The following is a 26841-nucleotide window of genomic DNA, read 5'->3' as shown; positions in this document are numbered from 1 at the left end:
CAGGTCCCCCCTGAGCCTTCTCTTCTCCAGAATGAACCCCCCAGGTCCCTCAGCCTTTGCTACCCAGACTGAGCCTTTCCCCCTCTAAAGCCCAGGCCTAATTGGGTGTTTAATTGGGAGTGGAAGCAGTGAACTGCTGTGTGATGCTGTTAATGTGGTGTGCCTTGTGTGGTGGAAGGTGTCGGGGCCTCCCATGTCTGGAATTCCTGACGAGTTCTATAACATAGTTTTTATCAGAGAAATAAGTAGAATTGTGAGGGAAATAGGGAATAGGGGAAAACCCCACATCTAAACCAGTTTAAGTTTTTGTACCTTGTCTTTTTAATAGTGTTTCATGTTCAATTAGTTTCCTATTTATTAAAAGAACTGAGGTAGCCTGGTTTTCCTTTTTCCTGTAATGCTAAGAATTGTATATAATTCTTTTCAATATAAAGGCAAAAGAATATAAAACCAGATTTGGAATCTTAGTAAAAAAAATAAATATTATATACAAAATAATTATATTCTCAAAACTATATTCTTAGAATGTTTACTAACAGTATTGGCATTTTGGATACTAAAGATCAGCTAAAACCCCTTTAAAGTACAAGTGGTTTTTGTCTCCTCCTACACTGTCTATGGCTTTTGTGCTACATCTTAATACTCTACAAAGTCATCTTTAATTACACTGATTGTTTCTGCATTGTAGCTTCTCATCTGTGCTGCGCTTGACATCGGAGGCTGCAGTTGGGTAGTCAGTAGGGCAGCTTAATCCCTCCTCTCGGATGCTGCTTTGCTGCAGTCTGAAGGTTAGAAACAGCTCTGAATGTTCTGCTGTTAATGCTACGGGTTTCAAAATTCAATCATAATGCAAAAGAAACCAAATCATTTAGGGAGAAGTTAAAGATTTCCCTTCAGATCATTGATTTGTCCTGTAAGGGCATTCCTTAAGTGTCCCCCATCTACTACATGGGTGAAAGAGCTCAAGGCTGAGGAGGGTCCAGAGCAGGAGCCTGTTGTAAAAGCAGCCAGTGGAACATACAGCAGGACAAACAGAACAATCTGACATGGATATTTACCACCAGCTTCCAAGGCCTGGGGCCCTCAAATGTATTCCGGTTTTCAGTTGAACAGTTTAACCTGAGCTTTAGGATGTGTTCCTAAAAGGTCTTTTGTCCTAAAGAGAAACCACGTAGCTCCATTCAGCATTTGTCATGCAAACCTTTCGCAAAGATGAGGTGTGCATCATTAACTCAAGGTTTAAGAGTAACTTTAGCACCCTTACTAATGAAAGCAGCATACGTGGCTTGAGGAGGAACAGGAACTCCTACGAGGCAGTCTGTTTTAGTGGTAGTTTTATCAGTGAATTTCTCTTTTCTCCCTTCTGGCTACTTATCTTGTCTCAGTAATGCAGTTTTGTCATAATGCCCGTTTTGCACTCTCTTCTTGCCTGCAGCATATATTCTCCTCATCTGTCAGAAAGCTGAGCTGAGTTTTGCTAAAGCTTCCCCTGGAAACCTTGCTTCAGGCAACTGCCCAGCACTGATAGCTCCAGGCCACTGGTGGGACCCAAGAACTAGACCTGCTTGCTGTTCTGTCAGCCTATTGATAGGGAAAGCCTTGAAATCTGCATTTCTGGAGTCACTTCATTTGCAGAGAGTACAAAAGGGTGAAACTGGAAGGTTCCTTAACTTTAAATCTTGTTAATGATTAAATCAGGTTTAAATCTGGTTGGAATCTTTAAGTCTTTTAATCAAGGTTTTTAAACACCTTCCAATTGGATTTTTTTTAGCTAATGAAATAAGAACAGTGCAAATGTGCTATATTCTACCTCCCCAGGTGCCCTGAGCAAGAAACTACGCAGGAGTGGCCTCAGAAAAGGGGAGACGGGGTAGGCTTTGGTCTGTGTCTGGTTCTTTTTGTTATCCAGTCTCAAAATCACTTCCCAAGTCCAGTCACTCCTGCTATATAAACAAGCCTAAAGTATGTTGAGTTGTTGGACAGAACATAAACATATCTAGCAGTGGGACAATGAAGCTCACACCTTGTAACACTTCCCACCCAGGAGCTACAACAGTTGTACTGACTGTAACTGTCTGATCTGAAGTTTTAGACTTGGAAACAGGCGTCTGTTGACTTTAATTCAGTGAAGTATTTAAATTTATTATGTTCTATTTGTGTTATTGAAAAGCCCAGGCTAACAACTGAGCCTTCATTAGTGATTAAAGGATTACTTTAGTGCAAGAAAAGGGGGAATAGGAGGATTTTAACCTACCTATAGATAATACATGCACTGTTCCTGCATGTGTCGCAATTAGCTGTGTCTTGACCAGTCCGATACAAAAGCCTACAAAGACAAGAACATGAGGTCATTAAAGAGGAATTGGGTTTAACTTGGTTTTACCTTCTGTGATTCTTTCCTAGAAATCAGGGGTCCTTTTTGGTTTGAACTTAAATATTGAATGCAAAAATGGTGCCATTAGGAAAGCAGGATCAACATTCAGCGTATTCAGGTTCACTGAGCAATGGGAGGATGAAGTAATTTGGAAAATGAGCCTTTAATGATTGCAAGGAGAAAATAAAGCATTTACTTTACAAAGTACAACAGAAACAAAAGGGAAAACAACAACGGAACCAGGTGATGTGCTCTTCTTGCATAAAGCTGCTGTGAACCAAGGTGATGAACCATTCCTGTAAACAGCCTGGTTTTTCTCTACTTCCTCAAATCCCTGAGGCTTTTCCCAGTTACTGGTGGATGTATAGAACATAATACTGAAAAATGGCACCTATTTCAGTGCCTCAGCAATGAGGTATGAAGATGTGTTGTAGGGATGTTTATGTCTTAAAAGGAAGAAAGTACCATTTAAATCACCCTTTCTGCACTCACGTAGCCTGCGGCTGTTCTCTGGCAGGCTTTGGTTTGTAGTCTGTTAGAGCAGTGTCTTAATTTCCTTATGTATTGTCTCTGAGCTGGTCAATTTGAATTAAAAAGGGGGTTTAAGGCATGCAGGCACTTTTCTGTGCATAGGTATTTCATCAAAATAAATCATACAATCCCAGCCTGGTTTGTGTTGGAAGGGACCTTAAAGCTCCTCCAGCTCCAACCCCTGCCACGGGCAGGGACCCCTTCCACTGGAGCAGCTTGCTCCAAGCCCCTGTGTCCAACCTGGCCTTGAACACTGCCAGGGATGGGGCAGCCACAGCTTCTCTGGGCACCCTGTGCCAGCGCCTCAGCACCCTCACAGGGAAGAGCTTCTGCCTAAGAGCTCAGCTCAGTCTCCCCTCGGGCAGGTTCAAGCCATTCCCCTTGGCCTGTCCCTACAGGCCCTTGTCCCAAGCCCCTCTCCAGGTTTCCTGCAGCCCCTTTAGGCACTGGAGCTGCTCTAAGGTCTCTTATGCTCTCAGAGGGGTGAAGCAGTATCTGTTTTTCATTACCTTTTAAAATCTTTCAGAAGCTGACATTCAGATTGTCCCCACTCTGTTAAACTTGGCCTTGCTAAATGCTTTTTCCAAGCTATTGATCAAATACTAAGGACTTTTCCTAAGGCTACAACATCTGAAGTTTACAGATCAGTTGATGAAGGCCTTTATTTACTGAGCACAGAAAGGATAGTCAATAATTGCTGTCGGAGGAGCACAGTTGGTCAAGTGCTTCTCTATAGGTAAAAGCATAAACCCACCACGCTGGGTACCAAGTTAAGTTTGGATATCTGAATTCATCTGCGTACTCCTACAAAGCACCATTCAAATCAGTTAATTCTCTGGCTTGTAAAATAACCTCCTCTGCCCCTCTCTCCTGTTTGTACATGGTGCTGCAGGGTTTATGTACTCACATTTGGCTGCCCCTTTGCTGCTTAAGGGTTTTAATAAAGGTCCTTTCCAACCTGAACCATTCTATGATGTTATGCACGTGTGTCATCACTGATTTAGTTACTATGAGACTCAACCAAGCAGATCCCACCAGCATCGTGTCCATCTTACAAAACTAGCATTTTAGTTAGGATAAACTTCCCTAACACTGGTTGGTACTTGGCAAAAACCATGCTCTGTTTGGTGTTTATGTGGATGTACTGGTTCAGTCATGAACTATAGTCCTGCTTCTGTAACTTACAGTGGTTTTAATATCATATTAACAATAAGGCATTGAATAAACTTAGGTACTTAGGTGTCTTCCTAAAACTTGAGTTTTCCATGTTGTATTTATATTTCTAAAGCATGATGACCTTCAAGTGCACAATAATTCCAGCCGTTCAAGTACTTAAAACCCTATTTCCTACTTGATGGTATAAGGCAGACTCGTTAAGCTGGCAAAAATGGTCCTTTGATATAAATATTTAATAATCATAGGATTTTTAGATGATCAGTTTGAAATCCTGGTTTCTCAACCAACCACTTGGTTTTAGCACCAGTGTCATTCACAAGCTTTACTGTTTGCTGTGAGTTTTCCTAGTTGCATGTAATTCACGATGAACCTAAAGCATCATTTTCCTTATTGAATATTCTAAGCTTTACAGGGATTATGTTCTTTTCAAGCCACAGATTTAGCAGTGTTCCCTTCTCTGAACCATCCTGTCAGTCAGACCTCTTTGTAAGCCCCAAGAACACTGCATGGTGTCACAGTGTTTGGTTTCCATGCAGCGCTTTGATAGCTCTTAGCCAGGACTGCGTACGTGAGTGTTAGATCAGTATAAATTCAATTATTTCTATATAAATTAAACTCTTCAGGAAAGAATTCTGTTGTTGACACCCCAGGGCTTTGGGCTCTCACTTGCTTGTTTTCACATCTGCATAAGCACATGCATAGAATTCATCTCCTTCGTGCCAACAAGGATTTCACTATTGGCATAACGTTTCCATGTACATCTTAGGCAGTGAGGTTGATTTGCAACACAGGCTTACTGAAAAACAGAGCTTCCTACCAGTGTGAACTGCTCCAACCAGTTTGTGAGTGTGCTCTGGGTACCACGTTCAGGAGAGCAGAGTTCTGGGTGGTTATTCCTTCCTTGTGACGTGGGGTATTTGAATAAGCTTCTTTTCTCCTTCGCCTTTAAAATGGTTTTAAGGGTGTTCCAGTGCAGAAGAGCTCAGGTTAGAGACCCGTAACTTTATTCTTCATTAATAAACCAGTTGTTACTTTCAGTAAGAACAAAACCTGTAAAATGTGATGTTTTTCACCAAAGACTCCTATAAATTTGTGTTCTTTTTAGGGAAATTAAAGTTGGGTTTGATCTGGTTCAGATCCAAACTGGAGTATTTCACCTTGTACTGAGATGCCTGGGAGCAGGGAGTTCCCCCCAAGCTGTGAATCCCGTGGGCAATGTATTTCACATAAAAATCACCTCAGCATTAAGCTTTACAGCTCATTTTACCAATCTTAACATCCTGATTTTGGGAATGCCTCATCAGTTTCAGTAGTATTACATGTTATAATTTGCTTCAGTCGCTCCCTTTTATCCTCCGTTCTTTGCGAAGGTTGGACCTGATCACCATGAGGTTGTGCTGCCTCGTATGGTGTCTATGTCAGGCCACCTTTGCTCTGCTGCTTTGGTGTGTGGATGTGTCCATGATGCCAAGACTAAAACCCATCACCCTTGAAGTGAAATGGAGATGTAGTTGCGTTTTGGGTACTCAGGTGTGACCGAAAAAGGTGAATGTTGAAGGACAGATGGTAGATTTTGCCCTTCTGGTTGCCATCTCTGTCTCCTGGCCTCCTCCTGGCTCCCTTTGCATGGTGTGGTCCTTGAGTGCTCCTAAGGGCCCTTCAACAGAGGTTTGCTTGTTTGTCTGACAGCTTGTGGCAGGTCTCCTAAAACATGCAGGGTTTGGAATTCACAAAAACAGCCTTTTTTTGCCCTTGTCTCTATAAAACTGACAGACAAGCAGTGGTGTACCAGGGACAGGAAAGACGTCTTGAGCTTGAAAGGGGAGAGTGCAAAGTCCTGTCTTGTACAGTGCACATCTACTGGTATTAAGATGTGAAGGCAGTGGAAGGTGTCCCTGAGCATGGCAGGGGGTTGGAACTGGATGAGCTTTAAGGTCCCTTCAACCCAAAGCAATATGGATTCTATGAAGACCCAACCAAATCTAACCTCTTCCCCCAGCAACCAGCAATTCCTCATTCTTTTCTTGGTGATCTTAGTAAGAAAGACATTTTAGTTCATACTTGGAAAAATATTTCTCTCATGGATCTGAAGGAAATCTTTTGGTTTAAGGAGGCTGCTTTCTGGGTAGAACCTGTACTGCATTATGATTTGGTTTTGTTACCCCCAAAACAATAAAGAAGATAGAGTTGAGTGTGATATATATACGTGTGTGTGTGTGTATGTGTATATATATATATATGCACACACATGCATGGGGGGGGCTACTCCTATCAGTACAGTGAAGTCAACACAGCACTAGTCATTCCTAGTTTGATGAGATCATGCTGATCTGCAAGGAAGGAACCGAATGCATGTATTTGTTTAATAAGCATCCCTGGTATTCATAATATTGCTGCATTTCATACTACTCAATGTGTTTTGATGTACACTAAAAGCAGTCATTACTCCAATAGCTTCATTCTTTGATACCTTACATCTTATATCTTTGTTTTTCATATGGGTGCACACAGATGGGCATGGGTAACCTCATCCATGATGTGGTGCTGTGTGGTCGGGTGCTGGAGAAGGGCTGCATTTGGGTTACTTGTGTTGCTGTGGCTGCATCCACCTGGCTGAGTCACCTTGGGAATGATACCTCACCTCCACACTCAGTTTGCCACACATGCTTGTGATCTCCATTATATATTATTTGCAGGAGGCTTTCATTTCTTGCATTACTCTCAGCATTCTTGGCACACCCTGAGCTTAACCTCAATTAACACCTCCAAGTATTAAAATAGTATAATGAAGAGCCACCGTTTTGCTGACATGGACTGGCAATAACTAATAATAGGCTGCAATTTGCAGGCAGCCTGAGGGAATGACACCCTCAGAATCCCTGTGAAATGCAGAATTCCTGAACCTGCTTGAAGCTCTTCTTGAAAATACCAACTGGAACATCCAAATCTTGGCATTTGGGTAGGGTTTTTGCTTGTACAGATTGGAGACCTCATTTTGCTGAGAGGGGGGAAACTCAGATGTGGATATGCTGATTTTTCCCTAGTTTTCAGTTGGTGGCTAGAGAAGAGGCACTAACTCAAGTATCCTGAACATAGAATCCCAGCCTGGTTTGTGTTGGAAGGGACCTTAAAGCTCATCCATTTCCAACCCCTGCCACGGGCAGGGACACCTTCCACTAGAGCAGCTTGCTCCAAGCCCCTGTGTCCAACCTGGCCTTGAACACTGCCAGGGATTACAAAGCAATTTGGAGGGATAGATCTGTTCCATCTGGATGTCTTCCCCTACCTGCTGGGATGTAGAGAGTACTTCATACTAACTGAGGGACTTAATGGCATGGTTTTCCACAAGTGGCTTTGCTTCAGCGCACCTTTATGCGCTGATGGGTGTGCTCTTTAGAGGATATTGATGTTCGTCACACTTTTGATGTATTACCACCAACAAGAGGATAACCAGACTCCAAGAGTCTTCTTTTTATTGGTGTTTGTGTTAAAATACAGTGAAACAAATGATCTTAAGCAGGCAGTGGGCCTTTGAAGTGGTTTTGAAGTGACAGTTCTGGCTATGCTGAACAGCTGAGGGAAGTGCAGGCCGTGGTTCTTCCTAAGTCTTTGTATAGATGGGCATTGTATTTCCTTGTATGGCCTGGTCCTGCTGGGCCTATCTATAGTATAGCTAAACACAGTCATGTTATCTGTCTGTACAGAGTAATGGCTCTAGCATAAAGAGTCTGGTGGAAACTTCTAAACCCTGTTGTTTTCTACTCTAAAGTATTACTAATAACTATGCTTCAAGAGAAAATTGTCCATACTATTAGCATAATTTGTCTTTTGGAAGAATAAGATGACTACACTGTGTCATGTGTGTCTTAGCTATCATTCTGGCTTGAATAAGTCATGGTTTAGCTGTGTAAACTGCAGGGATATCACTTGTATACATTTTGCAGGTTAAAATCAGCTTAGCCATATAGGTTTAGTCTACTCTAAGAAAGATTTGCCATTCTAGCTCAGTGGAAAGCCTCATGTAAACCCATTTGTATCAGCAAAATCATGTTCCTGTTGGATGAATATCTGCCTCTTAGATGCAGATGCGTATCTGTTCCCTTAAGAACTTACATTCTGCCGTCAAACCAGCAGGTATGTGCAGGTATAAACATCTCAAGTCAGTGTTTGGCTCATATAAAGGTCTTCTGCAAAATCACTGGCCCAGTTGAACATTGCTGTAGCCCTCTTGCTCCTGGGTTTTCATTACCTTCATAGCTACCAGTTAGCAGTTCTGATTTGTAGATGATAGCAGTACAGCCTGATAAAGCCCAAGAGTCAGCAGTACTGTGCTTTGAGCAATCATCTTGAGGCTTTTTTGTTTGATGTCTACAGCTGATGCAAACATTGAATTGTTTCATCCTTTTCACAGGTGTGTTGGGGTTTGCTGTTTGTTTCTCTGCCGTTTTGTTTGCTCCTTGCCTTTCATCTGAAGATGTTCTCTTTCTTCTGCTGTTTGTTGGCATTGCTCATTTGCTTCCCCAGTACCAGCCCTGGGAGCATCCTTGGTGTGTCTCCAACTAAACACAGAATCACAGAATCAACTAAGTTGAAAAAGACCTTTAAGATCATCACGTCCAACCTTTACCCCAGCATTGCCAAGGCCACCACTAACCCATGTCATTAAGGGCCTCATCTACATGTTTTTTGAACACAGATTTGTGTTTGAGAGGATCTGCTCCCCTTTATGTGACAAAGTGTGGGTTAACTCCACCACAGAGTGGAAAGCCTTAGGTTGCTCAGAGCAGCTACAGAAATAGGTGCTTCAGTGTGCGCTGCATCGGGTTGGGTTGAGCTGATTTATAGGTGCAATAGATTGGTTGTGTTACAATTGAGAGTGGAAGCTGGCTCTTTGATACTGCTCTGTAGTTCCTGCAGAGACCTGAGATGGGCTTGGAGCTCCCGTACCTCCAGCTCCACACGGTTGGAAGCTGTTGCCCAAATTTCCTAGCAAAGTCTCACAGACTTGTAGTCAGGATTTGCTGCCATTGCAAGGGCCTGTAGGGACAGGCCAAGGGGAATGGCTTGAACCTGCCCGAGGGGAGACTGAGATGAGCTCTTAGGCAGAAGCTCTTCCCTGTGAGGGTGCTGAGGCGCTGGCCCAGGGTGCCCAGAGAAGCTGTGGCTGCCCCATCCCTGGCAGTGTTCAAGGCCAGGTTGGACACAGGGGCTTGGAGCAAGCTGCTCCAGTGGAAGGTGTCCCTGCCCGTGGCAGGGGTTGGAGCTGGAGGAGCTTTAAGGTCCCTTCCAACACAAACCAGGCTGGGGTTCTATGTTTTAACACACACCAAAATAAGGCAAAAGAAACACTGCGCAAATCCACTGCCTCATTTTTGATAGTCTTTTTAAACTGACGGCATAGGAGGAAAGCAGAAATTTTCTGATGCTCTCAAATAATACCAGAATCTTTTTTCTACTTTTATCCCCCCCTTATCTGTCTCGTTATTCCAGGGCTGATATTATTCACTGGGTTTCTGAAAATGCTTTGAAATGTACAGGAGCTCAGTGGTGAGGTTTTTCAGCCTGTTTCCAAGACAGTACTTTGTTGTCTCTTCCTGAATCCTGACAGTTGGAAGCAGATGACGAATTCTCTTTTTGAGGTATTTGCACTGTGGGTGGATGCCATGACTCCCAAGATACCGATTGAAGCGCTTGCACCCCATAAATACGTTGTATATTAGACTCGGGTTAGTCGGGGAGTGAAGTGTTTAAAAAAGCCCACAATAACCCCCATATTTTAATAGGGGTGTCTAGTGATTGAACAAAAAAACCTCACTGAGAATGGAGAGCATTAAAACGTATTCGAAGGGAAATCACAAAGCCTCACAAGAATTAGGTGCATACAAGGTCTAGCATCTCTCTTGAATGTTTGTGCCTCTGTTGCCTCATCAGAGAAGTCAGGAGGAGAATTAAAATGTCAACGCTTTGTATTACAGATAATTCAGGGAAGTTATTTGCTCTGGGTGAATAGCATCTGTATTCCTGGCGTGTAGTTCTGAGGCCAGACGCTGCCAGCAGTTATCAGGGAGCACACTCCGGTGGTTACACTCGGATGAGGTCTGTCTCTTTACCCCTTGCACTTCAAATCTCTTTGCTGTGATTTACTCCTGACCTCAGAGCATCATGACCTGGATGCCCCGAGACTCCTGAACCCGCAGCTCATAGAATCATAGAATAGTCAGGGTTGGAAAGGATCTTAAGATCATCCAGTTCCAACCCCCTGCCATGGGCAGGGACACCTCGCACTAAACCATGGCACCCAAGGCCTCATCCAACCTGGCCTTGAACACCGCCAGGGATGGAGCATTCACAACCTCCCTGGGCAACCCATTCCAGTGCCTCACCACCCTCTCAGTAAAGAATTTCTTCCTTAGATCCAATCTAAACTTCCCCTGTTTCAGTTTGAACCCGTTACCCCTTGTCCTGTCACTACAGTCCCTGATGAAGAGTCCATCCCCAGCATCCTTGTAGGCCCCCTTCAGATACTGGAAGCTGCTCTGAGGTCTCCACGCAGCTTCTCTTCTCCAGGCTGAACAGCCCCAACTTTCTCAGCCTGTCTCCATACAGGAGGTGCTCCAGCCCCTGATCATCCTCGTGGCCTCCTCTGGACTTGTTCCAACAGTTCCATGTCCTTTTGATGTTGAGGACACCAGAACTGCACACAATGCTCCAAGTGAGGTCTCACGAGAGCAGAGTAGAGGGGCAGGATCACCTCCTTCGACCTGCTGGTCACGCTCCTTTTGATCATGTCTCCTGCACCCATCATTTAACTGCGGCTTCAGAGCACATCAGCCTTTCTCTTCCACCTCCAAATGCACCTCATTTTATACTGAATTCCTTCTGATGTGATTTTGGGGACCGGCTGGGGGGATGCATCCTGTTCCGTGGTGTAGTCATCATGCAGAACTCCCTGCACACAGCTCTTCACCTCCCTGGTGCTCCTGCCTAGAGCTGAATGGATTCTGAGCTACAGAGAGATTATCCAGCTCTTGCTCTGTGGTAATAGACCTTCATCAGCCACAGCACTGAGATTCATAACAGCACAGTTCTAATGCAGATGAAACCCTTTCAACCGATCAGAGCAAAGGGTGTTTCATAGGTATAAACTAATAGGGTGTCTATGGGTAATAGCTGTATTAAAATACAACACCTTGGATTTTGCTTGACTTTGACTTTCAAATTAAGAAGGCTGCTCACAGGCATTGTTCCTATAAAGGAGGGAAGATGGGAGAAATGAGAAGTCTGTGGTGGGTTTTGATCATTTCCAAGTGATAGAGATTTCAGTGCAAGCTCAAATAGAATTATGCATTGCATAGAATCCTATGGCTTGGTACAGGGAGCTACATTCCCCTGGAGGACAGCAACTCCCATAGAATCATAGAACAGTAGGGACTGAAAAATAGGCTTGTCAAGGGATGAATAACAGTAAAATACAGAACAAGCAGAGTCACGGTAGATGCTTAACATGGTCACCCAGCCCAAGCCCAGCTTCCTCACTGCACGATGTCACCAGAAAACCAGACACAGAATTACAGAATCCCAGCCTGGTTTGTGTTGGAAGGGACCTTAAAGCTCATCCAGTTCCAACCCCTGCCACGGGCAGGGACACCTTCCACTGGAGCAGCTTGCTCCAAGCCCCTGTGTCCAACCTGGCCTTGAACACTGCCAGGGATGGGGCAGCCACAGCTTCTCTGGGCACCCTGTGCCAGCGCCTCAGCACCCTCACAGGGAAGAGCTTCTGCCTAAGAGCTCATCTCAATTTGTCCTCTACATCAGTAAGCTTATACCAGCCTAGAGTAACCACTACATCAGCCATACTATATGCAAACCAAAGAACTTGTTTAAAATTGTAATATTGCACAGTAGCATAACATTAAGAGCATAGTGTATGAGTTGCTGGCCACTGATATGGCCGGTTCTGTGGTACCTGCAGGAAGGATGGAGAATAAAAGACATCAAGAAAGACCATGGAAGTGCTCAACTCTTTTTCTGTCACAGTTTGAATACCTCTTTGCAGGTCTCAGTGCTTTCTGTTCTCTTATTCCCTTCAGTAATGGTAGATTTTATTCCAGTCCAGGAGAACATGTAGAGCCTCAATTGCTTGAGCCTTGCATACAGATGCTCAGAAAGGTCCTATCCCTTGGAGTTCTTTCTGAGCTTGTATGGCTGACAATGAAGGAAACAAATCTCCTTGTGTTTACCAAGGATATGATGTAAGTCATGTCAGTCTGAACTACTGCAGAGTGTAAATTGCCTTGTTAACATCAAAATACCTCTGCTCATCCCTACAGCCCAGGCTCTCATGCTGATGAGTTATTAGGTCACACTCAGCTTCTATCATTTCTTCTCAGGAGACTGGAACCGAAAGGAAAAAGCTGTGGTACGCCCAGTACAGTGCTGTGTCTCCTCTTCTGCTTGGTTCATGCAGCAGCTGATGTGGTGAAAAACATCCTTCAGCATCATCTGATCAGTAAAAGAGGGTTAAGCACAGTTGGGCATGTTTGGAGTGATTTCCAGCCTCCTTTTGCACGGCAGTTTTCCTTCTTGGTTGGCCTGTAACACAGCTGATCCCTGTCTGCTGCTCCATGAGATGCAAAACTAATCACAATAAACTCTCACTAAAAGCTCAGAATTGACCCATTTTCACGTAAGGATTCTGTTAAACTGCTGCTTTTCTAAATGTTTGCTTATAACACGGAAAAAAGTTTCAATGACAGGGAAGAGTAACCAAGTGTTGACTGCAGACAGCAAACCCTGCATTGGACTGCTCTACACATCAACACTTGGTTACCTATTCACTCACCTATCTTCAAAATCCCTCTGTATTTTCAAAGCTCAAAATGAAGCCGTTAAGAACTACAAACCAGTGCAGACCACCTTGTTTTTATCAAGCTCTGACCTGAGAACAGTTCCTGGCTCTAGAACTGAAGAAGCCAGCAGTGATGGAGGTGGCACGGAGTGAGGATGGGCAGACATGTGCCTGGCAGCTCCTCACTTGAAAGATGTTAGAACTGAAGAAGCCAGCAGTGATGGAGGTGGCACGGAGTGAGGATGGGCAGACATGTGCCTGGCAGCTCCTCACTTGAAAGATGTTTTTCTCCAGGTACTGAAACAGTCCACACTTGAATCCAGGTCAACTCTTCATCAGTTCCGTGAATGTAAGAACAGGAGCTTTCCTAAGCGTGAACTGCATCTTTATGTCTTAATTCTAGAACCTGGGGAGCTGGGAGCCTCAACAGTTTAAGCCTAAAACACCCATCTCTCTTCAAACAAGTCTTTTTAGTAACATTGGCCATCAAATCCATTTTTCCCTAGTCAGGATAAGAGATAAGTATCTCTGTGTGTGAACACAGGGGCTCAGAAGTAGGTGTCAATTAGAAATCTGGGGATTAAGCTTGTGGCAAATGAACAGCAGTGAGAAATGTGACACTGTAAAGCTCATTCTGTCTCATTTTTACCTGGCTCGTTGCTCTGTCTCTTTGGGTTCTAGCAGTACTGACAGTCAAAATGCAGTTATTAAAGGATTATTCTAATTGTGTAAAGTGAAAACTGGTTAATTCAGTACCTAAATAACATCCTCTGTCAAAGCCTGATTTAGCAGAAAACCTCTTCCTTGCAGGTATGTGATTTGGACAGCTTGGTGACAGTTGGCAAAGCTTCCCGTGCGATCTGCAGCAGCTCAGATATATTTAGCAAGAACGTAGCCTGCTGACACTGTTTCTTACTGTTCATTATGAGACTCCATCAGTGATTCCAGCTTTGAATTGGGGGAATTTGCTTTTCTCGGCCTTGGTGTCACTGCAGCCAATCTGTTGGGAAAGCCTTGAACTTTGATTGCACTGCAAAGGCTGAAGCGGTGCTGAGCCCTGCTCAAATGGGGAGGTGGAGGATGACAGTTCATCTTGGTTTTAAAGTCTGTTCAATAGCAGCTTGATATAAATCAAATTCTTCTTCTGAGTACTTCAAACACTGTTTCTTAGAATTGTGCCTGCATAGTATATGCAGATAAAAAGCTGGAATATAGTAGAAAAATAAGGGCTTTTTTCCCCCAAGACTTAGCATGCTCCTAGTGTCCTTTGAGAAAACATAGTAAGCATTAAGATCAGGTAACTGCTAAAAAGATGGTGTTTCTTCTTCTTTGTTTGTTCTATCTTTATTCCACATACTGGCTGTTGCTAACAATTCACTTTTCATTCGTGTTCATCATCGTTTGCTTGTTGAAAACCTCTTTCCACTGTATTCCCAACAAAGGATGTTTGATAGATGAGCTGCTACTGATAGCGGGGTCATTTAGCACAGTGCTCTTTATCTCAAATGTTACCGTGTCTAGGTATTCTGATAACTGTTAGATCTGTTCCAGGGATGTTTGTGAACTGTGAAAGTTTGCCCTTTTTATCCACTCTGACAATTCCATCTGTAGCTTTGGTTATGAGCAAGAGAATAAATCCAACCTGAGTAAAAACTCCTACCTAAAATACAAATGTAATGAAGTTTCGAAGGCCTATGTAAAACTCCTGTTACCTGCCCCGGTACATCTAACTTCACATTGGTTCTTAGTAATCAAACTCAGAAAAAAGAGTGTTCTTGCAGCCCAGAACCCCCCCGTGTGCTGGGCTGCACCCCCAGAGCGTGAGCAGCAGCTCAGGGAGGGGATCCTGCCCCTCTGCTGTGCTCTGGGGAGACCCCCCCTGCAGCCCTGATCCAGCTCTGGGGCAGCAGCACAAGAGGGACGTGGAGCTGCTGGAGCGAGGGCAGAGGAGGCCATGGAGATGCTGCGAGGGCTGGAGCAGCTCTGCTCTGGAGCCAGGCTGAGAGAGCTGGGCTGGGGCAGCCTGGAGAAGAGAAGGCTCCTGAAGGGGAGACCTGAGAGCAGCTCCAGTGCCTAAAGGGGCTGCAGGAAACCTGGAGAGGGGCTTGGGACAAGGGCCTGTAGGGACAGGCCAAGGGGAATGGCTTGAACCTGCCCGAGGGGAGACTGAGATGAGCTCTTAGGCAGAAGCTCTTCCCTGTGAGGGTGCTGAGGCGCTGGCACAGGGTGCCCAGAGAAGCTGTGGCTGCCCCATCCCTGGCAGTGTTCAAGGCCAGGTTGGACACAGGGGCTTGGAGCAAGCTGCTCCAGTGGGAGGTGTCCCTGCCCGTGGCAGGGGTTGGAGCTGGAGGAGCTTTAAGGCCTCTTCCAACTCAAACCAGGCTGGGATTCTAATAAATGTTTAAACCTTGGGTGATGCTGGATGTTTTACCTTGAATGATTATGGAATCTTGCAATGATGGATCTTCTCCAATTAGCTTTCATTTGGGGTCACTGAGATAAAGAGGGGGGTCATGGGGACTGACAATAGGTATTGAAATAGTCTGCATTAGGAAATAGCAGTTTTGGCATAGAATGATTGTGCTGTGACGAGGTACATTGAGTTCTGAGAGGCATCAGTTTGAGAGGAATACAGAAGAGAGAATGCTGGAATACTGCTTTATAGCTCAGAAAACCAGGCTCCTTATGGTGAGGGCAGGTAAATGGGCTTTTATTGCATCTTAATACTTTTCCTGCTTTCAGGATAAGTGAGTGTCTGAGTGATGGCTGACAGATGAGCTGTAATTGGGAAATGAGCCCAGGGCATGAGGGTAGGACCTTTCACAGCTCCAAATGCAAGAATTTGACTTAAAACTGCTTTAGTGGCATAATGGAGAAGCATAAATGACCACAGAATGCATTTTGCTTGAATATGGCTCCAAGTTTAGCGTGGCACATATACCTTTTGGGCAGTGACAAAGCCTGACAGTTCAGCTTTTAATGATCAGGAGTGACTGTATAGTTAGAACAAGTGAGGGAGTAGTTATACAAATGAATGTAAGTCAAAGAAGGGAAGGCTGTTCTGTCTGCGTTGGAGCTAGAAAATAAAGGCTGCTACTACAGTAGTTGTATGGTTCACTCTTAAGACTGATATAAGAGGAAACAGCAGAGAAAAAGATATGTATGGAATAGAACTTAAAGAAGACAAAACCAAACAGCCCAACCATCCACTGGCCCAAAGAGCACAAGATCCACAAAGCACTTGCACTAAGGAAGATGCATCCAAGGATATTTCCTGTGTCTGCCTTGGAAAAGTGAATTGTTACAGTCTCTGACGTGTTTTGGTGTCTCTGTGCTCAGGTACTATCTGTGATGCCTACTTTGAAACACAGCAACTGTAGTGAGGGTGAAGAGGTAAGAATTTAGGAGGTGATGTCAAGTAAAGAATAGAATAGAATAGAATAGAATAGAATAGAATAGAATAGTTAGGGTTGGAAAGGACCTTAAGATCATCCAGTTCCAACCCCCCTGCCATGGACAGGGACACCTCACACTAAACCATGGCACCCAGGGCTCTGTCCAACCTGGCCTTGAACACCGCCAGAATGGATGCGACTGCTCCAAAGGACTGGCAAAGTGCACGTCTTTAAAGATCAGAGTTGAAAACAAAGGGAAGCATGGTAGTCCTGTTCCAAAGCCACTTAAAACCCGGTGGCACTCAGTATATGATACAGTTTATGTGTCACAGTGGAATCCGTTGTGTTCTTCCTGGTTTTCACATACTTATGTGTAGTGCAGCTCTCTTCCGTGGTTATATTTTCTTCCCTCCATTTCCATGTTTTCTCTTAGAAATGGTTTTGTTAAACTTCTCCTTTGCCATGTCTGTAATTGAAAAAGCAAATCCAAAGGGGGGGGAATCCCAGATGAGGCAATGTCGTGTTATTTCTGCACGTTACTTCCAAAGCCTGTGCTTTCAGAAGCTGCGTTCCTGTAAACTCTAAAAGCTTCCTTTTCTCCCCATGTGAAATAAACTCCCAAGATCTAAGAGTGCTGGTTCGTGTGTGTAGACAGATTGAGTTAGACAGCAAAGGTTGTTGCTACCTTGCTTTCCTTGGTCTGCTTCATCTGAGCTGAAAGGCTGGGCTGGACTTGAAAAGAAGAGGAAAGCAAAGCTGAGCACTAATTGCTCTGGCTATCTCACTTTCATTTGCCATCGTTCCTGAGCTGCTGTAAGTTTATGCTCAACTCTTGTGATCTCAAGGATGATTCTTGTGGTGTTTTGAAGCCAGAAGTACTTGAGTGCTGTGTCTGCATCAGGTGAAGCTCTCCTCTATCATACAAACGTCCATCCAGACACACACAGAACTGTTTTATTTTCTGCTTCAAAATGATAATAAGAGACACAAATATCCCATATTCCATGAAAAACAGGACATTTAAATTCCGTCCACGAGAACATGTTCTTTCAAAGCCTCTTTGGAGGAGCCTGGGACTGCTTGTTTCATCCCTGTCTGCTGAGAGCTCTTTGAATTCCTGCACCACCATCAGCTAATGAATGAATGTAAATTATCTCTGAAACAGATTCATTTAACTCTGGTCTAATGTGCAGCATTTGGCCTCTCGGAGTCAAAACACACTGACTGACTTTTGTGTGGCAAATTGAGCACTTTGTTCACGCAAACTGCTCATTTGGTGTGTAATGAGGAGGGCCCCACATTACCCTTCCTTTTCACAGCCGGGATTTAAAGGGCAGGTCATCAGTGTTCAACAGCAGCAGAAATAGTTCTGATTAGCTGTTCATCTTCTGGTCTGTAGGTGCCGGTTAGGCAGGTTTTGCGATTAGTGATGTGCATTTTGCTCTCAATACTGTCACCCTCAGTGAGGCTGCGTACACAGAGCACAATTTGGCTTGCTTGCTTGAACACACTCCATCTGAATACAGCTAAATGTGTCTATAGGTTATAGATTACGAATAGTTCACTAGAAGATAAAGCAAGCATCCTTTGGAGCATAAAACAGGTTTTACGTTGTAAAGCTGCACCTTGCATCATGTAGGAGTCAATGTCTCTTTCAACTTTAAGCTAGAAGACTTAACTGAAGCTGTTGCTGTTACTTTGATTCGTGCATGACTTGACACGGGCATGGAATGTGATGTAACACATTCAGCGTTTGTCAACACAGACATTTGCTGTGATGTAATCTTTGGTTTTGGTGGAATTTTCCACATAGGAAGGTATAATTGCCTTATTTAGTAAATAATGATGCACATATATAGTTTTAATAGTTCTTTTTGATATTGGGGGGTCACAGGGGAGTCATGATTTCTATCCCATCCCCAAACCTACAATGTGTTATTTAGATGGATATAATGCATTAAAATGAATGCAGTACCTGATGGTTAAGAGCTGTGTCTCTTGATGGCCTCAGTTTTGCATTGTGACCAATAAAAGGGGCTTGATCCTAGATCAGAGGAAGACATTGGTCATGCTGCAGCCTCAAAGTCTCCATCATGTCAATCCCTTCTGTCATGGTTTTCCCCTTTCTTTTCCACCGAGTTGAGTGCTGTTTGTTATTGCTAATTGTACATAATGTAGCACTGATGCTTTGAAAAGTATAGAGAGATGATATTCAGAGCTGCTGAGACGATTTTGCTGGCATCGACTCATTTAGTGATGAATTGCAGTAATAGCAGTTCAAGACCTCCAGCATATTAGTGAGAATGAATCCACTGAGCGCCAGTCCCATGGCACTACAACAGCACTTAAAGAACACTGATTTCCTTGAAGGGAGAAAAATCTGATTAAGGGATTTAGCTGAGTTTCTTTGGTTTCTCTAACAAGAGCGTGGCATTTGTATTTGTTTCTTGATGTATGTTATAATAAGGAATTTAATATACATCAGAAAACCAGGAGAGTGCCATAAACACAGGACTCTGTTTTCTGTTTCAGCAGATGGATGTCTCCTATGCGCCACAATAAGCAGAGATGTAGCACTAGGATTGCTTTTAATTTCTTGTTACAAACTGACCTAACACCTGGTTATACAAGGAAGAAAAGATCAATATGCTAACATTGAGAAGATCCATAGTGTACAGGGTGGTAAAAGTGTTGTAGAAATGAATGCAGTAATTGGAAAGGATTATTGTAATAAAAACCAAGGCAGCCTATTATTGAAATAGTTGCCTAATTTGAGAGAAATAGGGATAAAGACAGGCTTCATGTTAATAATGTGTTGATGCTGTGCATGAGAACAGAGTGTTCCTTCAGCTCTGGAGTGTGATCAGTGGAGCACAGCAATGTCCCAAGCTGGACTCCTTTGTGTCATCTCCTTTAAAATCACCCAGGCACTGGAAGATTAGAAGGATCTGGAATCCAAGAATCCCTAAAACAGGAGGAGAACATGCAAGTATGCACCTCCTCCTCCATCTCTACGTCCTTCATGTACAGCTGGGAGAGGGCATGTTTGGGACATGCCCAGAACATATATAAGTGTGGCTGAAAGTGGCTCCAAGTAGAAACCCTGTTCTGCTTTTGTTAAGTGTTAATGCAGCATCTCTGTATGTGGTGCTTAAAACACCTCCTTTATCTGAAATCTCACTTGGATTTGTAGCTATTTTGCTTCCTATTTTTATAATGAACCTCCACCACTGATTACAGTTAACGTCAAAGAATCATGAAAGCATTTTAATTCTCTTCCACATACCGCAGCATGTTTGTAAAGATGTTCAAAATGTGTGATGTATATTTAGGTGGTGATTTCTCCATTACTTGGGGAACTTACGGGGGAGGAAGTAGAGGGATGCGGATAAATCAGCTCTTTTTGGTCAAATACCGCGTAGTCTTACAGTCTGTATGAGAGGCAGGAAGAGAGTCTGAAGAACTGGGATTTATGGATAGTTCTGTTATTTTAGGGCTAATACAGACTACTGCTTTGTCAGGCTGACAGCTCCAGAAGGATTATCTGGAGATACGAGCAATCATCGATAGTTCAGGCAAGCCCTTTGCCGTGCTGAGGGCAGGGATACACTCCTGGTGATGGCTCCATTAAATGGGTCTGCTGATGTGAGGGCAACAAAAGGAGTATTTGCTGTCGCTCTGCTATCTTTGGGAAAAGCTAAAAAATTGATACACGAGTGTATGGAGGAAGCAGTGGTATTTATAGCAGATGACTTTGTGGGTCAATGTGGGTGTTGATAAACACAGGGCGCTCGCTGATGAGTTATGCTGAAGAACTATTTCTCTACGTGTTGTGATTTGACAAGCAGCAAGCCACTTCTCTGCAACTCGCTTGAAGTTTCTGTAGGCTAAAGTCAGAGGAATACTTTTTCCGAATAAGAATTAACAAATAAATCACGGAATCATAAAATCATTTAGGTTGGAAAAAGCCTTTAAAATCATCGAAGCCTGTGTTGCTTTCAGCCAGATCAAGAAGCTTTTCAGGCTGAGGATTCAGGACTTGACAAGCTACTCAAATAGTAGTAAACTAAAAACGCTAAGGCTGTGTTGACAGCATCACCCAAGAGCTCAGATGATTTATTAATGCAAAACATCTTTTAAGGCTTAACAAGATGATTCCTACATTGCTAACGAAACAGTTGAATTGCAAATCTTCAGATGTACCTTTTTTGGCTCTGATGCAAACATGTACTGCTTCAAGCAGCACGAGCTACAGGCTTCTAATTTTAAAATCCAGATTTCCTCAGAGAAGTTAGGATTTAATTACAGAGGTATTTAAAAGCACACAAACAGTGCACATCTTGAGGTGCATTCGCTGAATCAAGATGAGTGAACTAAGGCAAGGAAGTCTGCAAAATGCTCGTTAAGGTACTGTGGGTTGAACTGTCTGGGTAAAGACTTAAGGTGGTACCACGTTATAGTAACTATCTGTAATGGCTTATAGGTTGATTTAAGTAATGTAAGATAGGGCTAAACAACATTTAGCTGCTTAATGCTTTTGTCATGTGTAAAGCAGGGTGAATGCTGCAAAGAAGACTTCGATATGCCAACTTTTCATTTCATTTCCTTCTGAAAGAAATATCATTAACAATTCAGAAGGTGCAAATAAACCAGACAAGATTCATATGCCGTTAATGGAATTATATCAAGAGTTGGAATAATATCCCTTAATCTTGAAGAGAGGTAAGTCTCTTACAGAATTAAGGTTTTTCTGCTGCTTTTCATGCTGTGTGAGGTATTATGGTTAACATGAGTTGCTGATAGGAAGCATCCTCACTAATCCTGTTTGGAAAGCGGCTCGTTCTGTGCGCGTTAGAATAGGTACAAGAAGAGATTTTGTAGGTCCTTCTTTAAATAACTACTTAATTACAGCCCCAAACAAGCAGAGATCTGTGAATACTGCTGGCTGTTTTCCATAGGACTGGCCTAAAGCAGGTGAGAAGCATCACGTGTAATGTCTTGCTGTGCTGTGGAGGAATGTGCGTGCAAATTTGCATTGGCAAATTCAAAGGCAGAGCTTGTTAGAAAAGGCATTAAAACCATCTTATACTCATTAAACAGCTTCTACTCACCCTTCTCTGTGAGCTTCTCCTTTCTCTAGCTCCTGTATAACACCCAACAACACTTTGATGGTTTCCTGACTAGAGCTGATCAAACTTTCCATCATCTGAAGCTGGGCTTTCAAGTCCACAACTTCGGTGTGAGGCACGATTTGTTGGCATTCCTCGCTGACCGCCACGGCTGTCTGGCAAGGCTGGTTCTCCTCCATGGGCGAAACGTTCAGCTGAAGGGTCTGTTCATTACATTCGGTGGCTTGACACTGCGCCCGCGACGAGCAGGCTCGAGCATCTCCCGCCGCCTGGGGCTGAGCACCGTTGAGGTGCACCGTCCTCCTTTTGTCCTCCTCGGCTGGCGAGCACGGGGACCACTCGCTCTCGGCCGTGAGGTGCGACAAGTCGGGCTGTGAGGCGTTGGAACCAGACGCTGGTAAATAAACAGCGGCCACTTCAGTCTTGAAGACCCTCCCGTGGAGGGCTTGGGGGACCTCCTCGCTCCCCGCTGCCTGTTTCCCTCGGCTGGGCAGCCGGGCAGCGGCGGTGGGATCCTCCAAAGCGGGGTCGGATGAGTTAGGGAGAGGAGGAGGAGGTGTGCCGATGGGAGAGGTGTCCAAACCGGTGCTTTCCCAAGCCTCGGCCCCGTTGGCGCGGGATCCCGCGCTGGAGCGCTCGTTGATGTGGGAAATGAACTCTGCTGTCTGCAGGCTCCCGGCCTTCCTGCCCCACTGAACGGCCTCCCCTGAGCTCCCGCTGTCTTTGTCCTTCACATCTATTAGAAACCCGTTGTTTTGACCCTTAAAGGTGTCGACGGTCGAGGCGCTTTTAAGAATATTCCCTTTTTTCCGGTCCAGAGGGAAGGTCTGGTAACACTTCTTAAGATCAGGTGAAGTCTGGACTCCTGTGCTCTTGGTGACGTTGGGTATTGACCTCCGGGCAGGCACCGTCATGTACTTGCGATAGGTTTTGTAGGAAATGGACTTGGCTTCTCTCTTGTCGGGATCCGGTGTGGTCGAGAGCTCCTTGTCCCTCTGCTCGTTCTGGGCCTCGCAGATATCTTTAAATCTCACCTGGAGGGCTTTGTTGCGTTTCTTGATCTGCCGGTTGGGATCCAGCGCGTATTTCATCTCCAGTGCGAGTGAAGCCGCTGGTTCAACTTCGCTTTCTGAGGTGGTGAGTAAGCATTTGCTGGGCTCCTTACTCACCATGATGCCTGCATTCAAAAACAGTTCAAAAAGCATCATGTTAGGACAGAAATGCTGCTTTTACCCCCCCAAGTTTGAAGGATTTGAGCTAAAGACTGAACCGGCTGCCACTCATGGAATGGTTTGGGTTGGAAGGGACCTTAAAGCTCCTCCAGCTCCAACCCCTGCCACGGGCAGGGACCCCTTCCACTGGAGCAGCTTGCTCCAAGCCCCTGTGTCCAACCTGGCCTTGAACACTGCCAGGGATGGGGCAGCCACAGCTTCTCAACCCTTTTGCTTGATTCTGTCATGCTGAGGGTGCTGGCTCCGTGGCTGGACTTCACTGCAAGGCAGTATGGGTTCTTGGGAGTCAAGTGTTCTGAATTCACTCTATATACTTCATAGTTAGACCAAACGCTAGCTATAGATCAGTAAACATTAGCAACTGGTAGTGCTGTATGCATAACATCCATGAACTACTGAAAGTTTATGGAAGAAGTCAGCAGTGCATCAATTAAGGTTTTGCTTCAAATGCAAACCAACCCCTCCTTGACAAAAAGCAGTAATATGCCTTTAGAATGGAGCTTTTTATCCCAAAGGATCCTAAAGCACTAAAAAAAAGAAAACAGCACAAAAAACCTGTGATGATTCACAGAAATTACTTAATCTGCTATTGAAATATAAGCACCTCCTCAAGGATGAGAAGATGCCAAGTGCTTAACACAGCACATAGCAGAAAAACCCCTCAACAGCTCTATTGTTGTATAGATCATATGGGATCTGTAGTAATGGGGTAGTTAAAGGCCTCATTGTTACACCTCATTTGAAGTGGTCGTTTTTACTCTCTTATTGCACAAATTTCTCCCTAATGCTATGATTTACCGGATTGCCAAATTCCCCCTTAATCCAAGTATTCTGCGTGTATCTCCTGTTTAAACACCGATGTATCCTCAGAGGGACTCGGAGTAGAATGTAAAAGGAGTAAAGGGACTTTCAGGTGTGGCGTTTGAAATAGGTTTTTAATTAAAATCAAATAAAAACCATGAAGCTCTTGAAGAGTTAAGTGCCACAATAGAGTTTGTTTTATAATGTCAGCTCAGTGACACAAATGAATCCTTATGAGCAGTTTGTATTTAGTTTTAATGTAAGAAAACACAAGAAATTACTGTCAATGGGGAAAATGAATCTTTATGGGGTTTTAAAAGTAATAGTACCATTTCCCCAAGGTTACTGAGACAGACAGCTGTGTATCTGTACACTGCAGGGTTGGACTTTGGGGTTATCAACTTGCTTTCATCTAACCTCATGCAAATGTGTCGTTAGCATTTTTGTCCTGGTTTTCTTCCCTGACCTCAGTCATTTGTGAACAAGTAACTGAAATACTGTAAACTCTGTCTAGTTCGCCTTTTCCCACCTAATTTGTCAGGTTCAGGTATAGTGGTGAGTGAGCAGCAGTCGTTTGAGAAGGGCAAGGTCTTACGTGAATTGGTATGATGTGGGAAGTCTGCGGAAGAAAGCAGAAAGAGGGAAGATTTAGGAGAAAGCCATTCAAATAATGGGATGTGAAATGAATAGGTACTCATTTCCAGACTAGATACGGATGCACAGGCCTAGTACCTGATACCAGAGTGACCAAGACTCTCTTCTGGGGGAAAAGAGGTTATGAAATGGAAGTTCTAGAGGGAAACCTGAAGATGAAACTGGAGTAGGGTAGTAAAGTGATCTTCTGTGGTTTGTGCCCTGCTGGGGTTGGGGGGTGAGATCAGTTATCCCTGTGCCTTTAATATGTGATGTACAGATACAGACAGTATTTTGGGGAGGGAGAAATAAATCAACTACATGTGAATGTCAGGAATTTTCCGTTCCAGTTGAAGCCCTAAATCAGTAGTCAGTCGTGCTTGGTCGGGAATGTTAGCATTGTACTGGCTGGTTTGGGCTGCCTTGTAATCATTAAAATACATTTATTTATTTACAGAAATGTTAAATTTATATTCATCTATGTTTATATATCTCTAATTTATTTCTTTAATTATGTGTTTGCCAAGGGAAGTTATGCCTTTATTTGAGAGACATTCTGCATGTAGAACTGGTTCACAGCTTCCGAAGATGGTGATGGCAGGAAATGCAGGCAGAGGTGGTAGGAAATGCAGGCAGAGGTGGTAGGAAATACAGACATCCATCCATCCACCTGCCTAGGGGTGGAATTTTGGAGTGCTGTAGTGAATAATGAAGCTTCGCATAAAATCCAAACCTGATCCATTAGCCTGCAATTGGCCGATAGCTTTAGACACGGCTAAAATATGTTGTAAAAACGACTGTCAAACCCCCAAACTCTGCCCTTTCATCAGGGGAGAGCTACTGGGAGCCAGTCCTGCAGAACTGTCTGCTAAATTGATGACTTTACCCAAAACCTAAATGCAGGAACACAACGGCCGCTATATCCATTAGTGTTCAAATCTAATGCGAGTTCGTGCACTACTAAGAAATTGTAGCAAATACAAAATGTTGCATTTAGAGAGATGTGAAATACTCAGTAATTACATCTGGGAAGAGGTTTTTATCCATGAAAGAGGTTTACAAAAATCAGTCGTTAGGTCTGAAAGTCACTTATTGCAAACATCTCTTAGGATATCTCAGCATTTCCAAGCGAGCTTTCTGGCACTTGGTTGTTTGACAGTAGGATCCACCAAGATACAATTCAATATTGCTATTTCATTAGTGTACTTCTGTCTCAATGTTCAGATTATTTCATATATCACTTTAATCCCATAATCTCTGGGGCTGCAGCATCACTGGGTCTGTTTACAATGGTTTAACAGACGGAATTAATGGAGTCCACAACCCATATGAAACCAAGAGCCTGGCGATGCTCTCCAGAGCAGAAGTAGATAAATGCAGTGCTCTGCTCTGTGATACGGTTAATTTTAAGCATGTCTTTAACAGCCAATAAATTGATTCTTCAAAAATTGCTTGTCTCCCTTTCCCAGCTGCCCAGGCCTGATAGATTCAGCTAATTTAAAGTCTCCTATTCCCACTAGTAGCTTGGGCTAATAATTTTATAGATCCCTGTGACTAAGAATGACAGCAACCAAAAGGACTGGACTTTCTTCATGAGCCTTATTCGGATGCCAGTGTCTCCGAGGAGAACCGTATGTGCACATTTGGTAAAAGAATGGCTGAGCAAACAGTTGTGAGTTAAATATTTAAAAGGGAAGAGTTTTATGTAACGCCTTTTTGTTTTCTTTCATTTGGTTTGGACAAGGAGCTGCCTCCAGTTTTGGCTTACTTAGACTCTAGCATTTGTGGTGGTGTCTCCTGGGAGGCTCTGCTCAGTTGCTCAATCTCTACTTGAAGTCGACAGTCACACCAGTTCCTGCAAACAGGAGCATGCCACAGGCACAGACTGGACCTTCAGAGACTGGATTCCAGTCCCTGGACTTATCTGTCATTCTGTTCATTACTCAGCTCAATAATGTTCTGTAGAACACGAAGCAAGGTTGGTCTGTGAAATATGTGGCTGTGAAGTACAAGAGGAGCTGCAGGAGTTTGGGATGCTTCAGGTAACTCCTGAGATGGAGCTTCTCAGTTTGAATGAGTACTGCAGACTTTATGGCTTACTCTTATTTAGTGGCTTATTCTTACTGTGAGGGTGCTGAGGCGCTGGCCCAGGGTGCCCAGAGAAGCTGTGGCTGCCCCATCCCTGGCAGTGTTCAAGGCCAGGTTGGACACAGGGGCTTGGAGCAAGCTGCTCTAGTGGAAGGTGTCCCTGCCCGTGGCAGGGGTTGGAGCTGGAGGAGCTTTAAGGTCCCTTCCAACCAAGCCATTCTATGATACTCCGTCACGGGGTTAATACAGGCTTTGAATTTGGATTTTAATTGCAGGTGCCAGTTAAATACAGCTAATAGATTTAGACTTCTTGTCTGTAGTTACTCAAACCCTGATTGCATGAGCTGAGTTGCTAAGCTAAATATTGAAGTAATCACAGAGCTCATTTGTCAGTTTTTAGCCTGGATTTGTTTATGAACTTCTGGCTGATTACCCTTAAACAGTGTTCCTTTATGCTTGAATATGGAAATAAACTATTAAATACTAATAATAATAACACAAAAGTGATGCACAGAGAAGCCTTAAGTTAAGATAAAATCTTCTGTAAGTTACAGAAACCACCCCCTTTGTTACTTCAGGTTCTCCATAGCATGTTTGGTTCAGTTAAATCTTTCCCTTCCAATTCTCCATTACT

At 43.8% G+C, this 26841-nt stretch overlaps 2 protein-coding genes across 11 annotated transcripts in view; one reads left to right on the top strand and one right to left on the bottom strand.

The window, feature by feature from the left end:
• Window positions 1-22625, bottom strand: part of INSYN2A (inhibitory synaptic factor 2A) — a gene marked incomplete at both ends in the record, with an annotated part of 28676 nt that extends 6051 nt beyond the window's left edge. The window contains 2 exons of the mRNA XM_080621565.1: window positions 2255-2326; window positions 21436-22625. Of these exons, the coding sequence (XP_080477691.1) occupies window positions 2255-2326; window positions 21436-22625 (1262 nt within the window). The remainder of the gene's footprint in view (window positions 1-2254; window positions 2327-21435) is intronic.
• The window catches only part of DOCK1 (dedicator of cytokinesis 1), a gene marked incomplete at its 5' end in the record, with an annotated part of 322176 nt that overhangs the window by 110388 nt on the left and 184947 nt on the right, over window positions 1-26841 (top strand). The window lies entirely within an intron of this gene.

The sequence above is a fragment of the Psittacula echo genome (assembly GCF_963264785.1).
Source record: "Psittacula echo genome assembly, chromosome: 6".
In the NCBI taxonomy this organism is placed as follows: domain Eukaryota; kingdom Metazoa; phylum Chordata; class Aves; order Psittaciformes; family Psittacidae; genus Psittacula; species Psittacula echo.
Note: the sequence above shows the minus strand (reverse complement) of the source record. Positions and strands in the feature narration are given on the sequence as shown.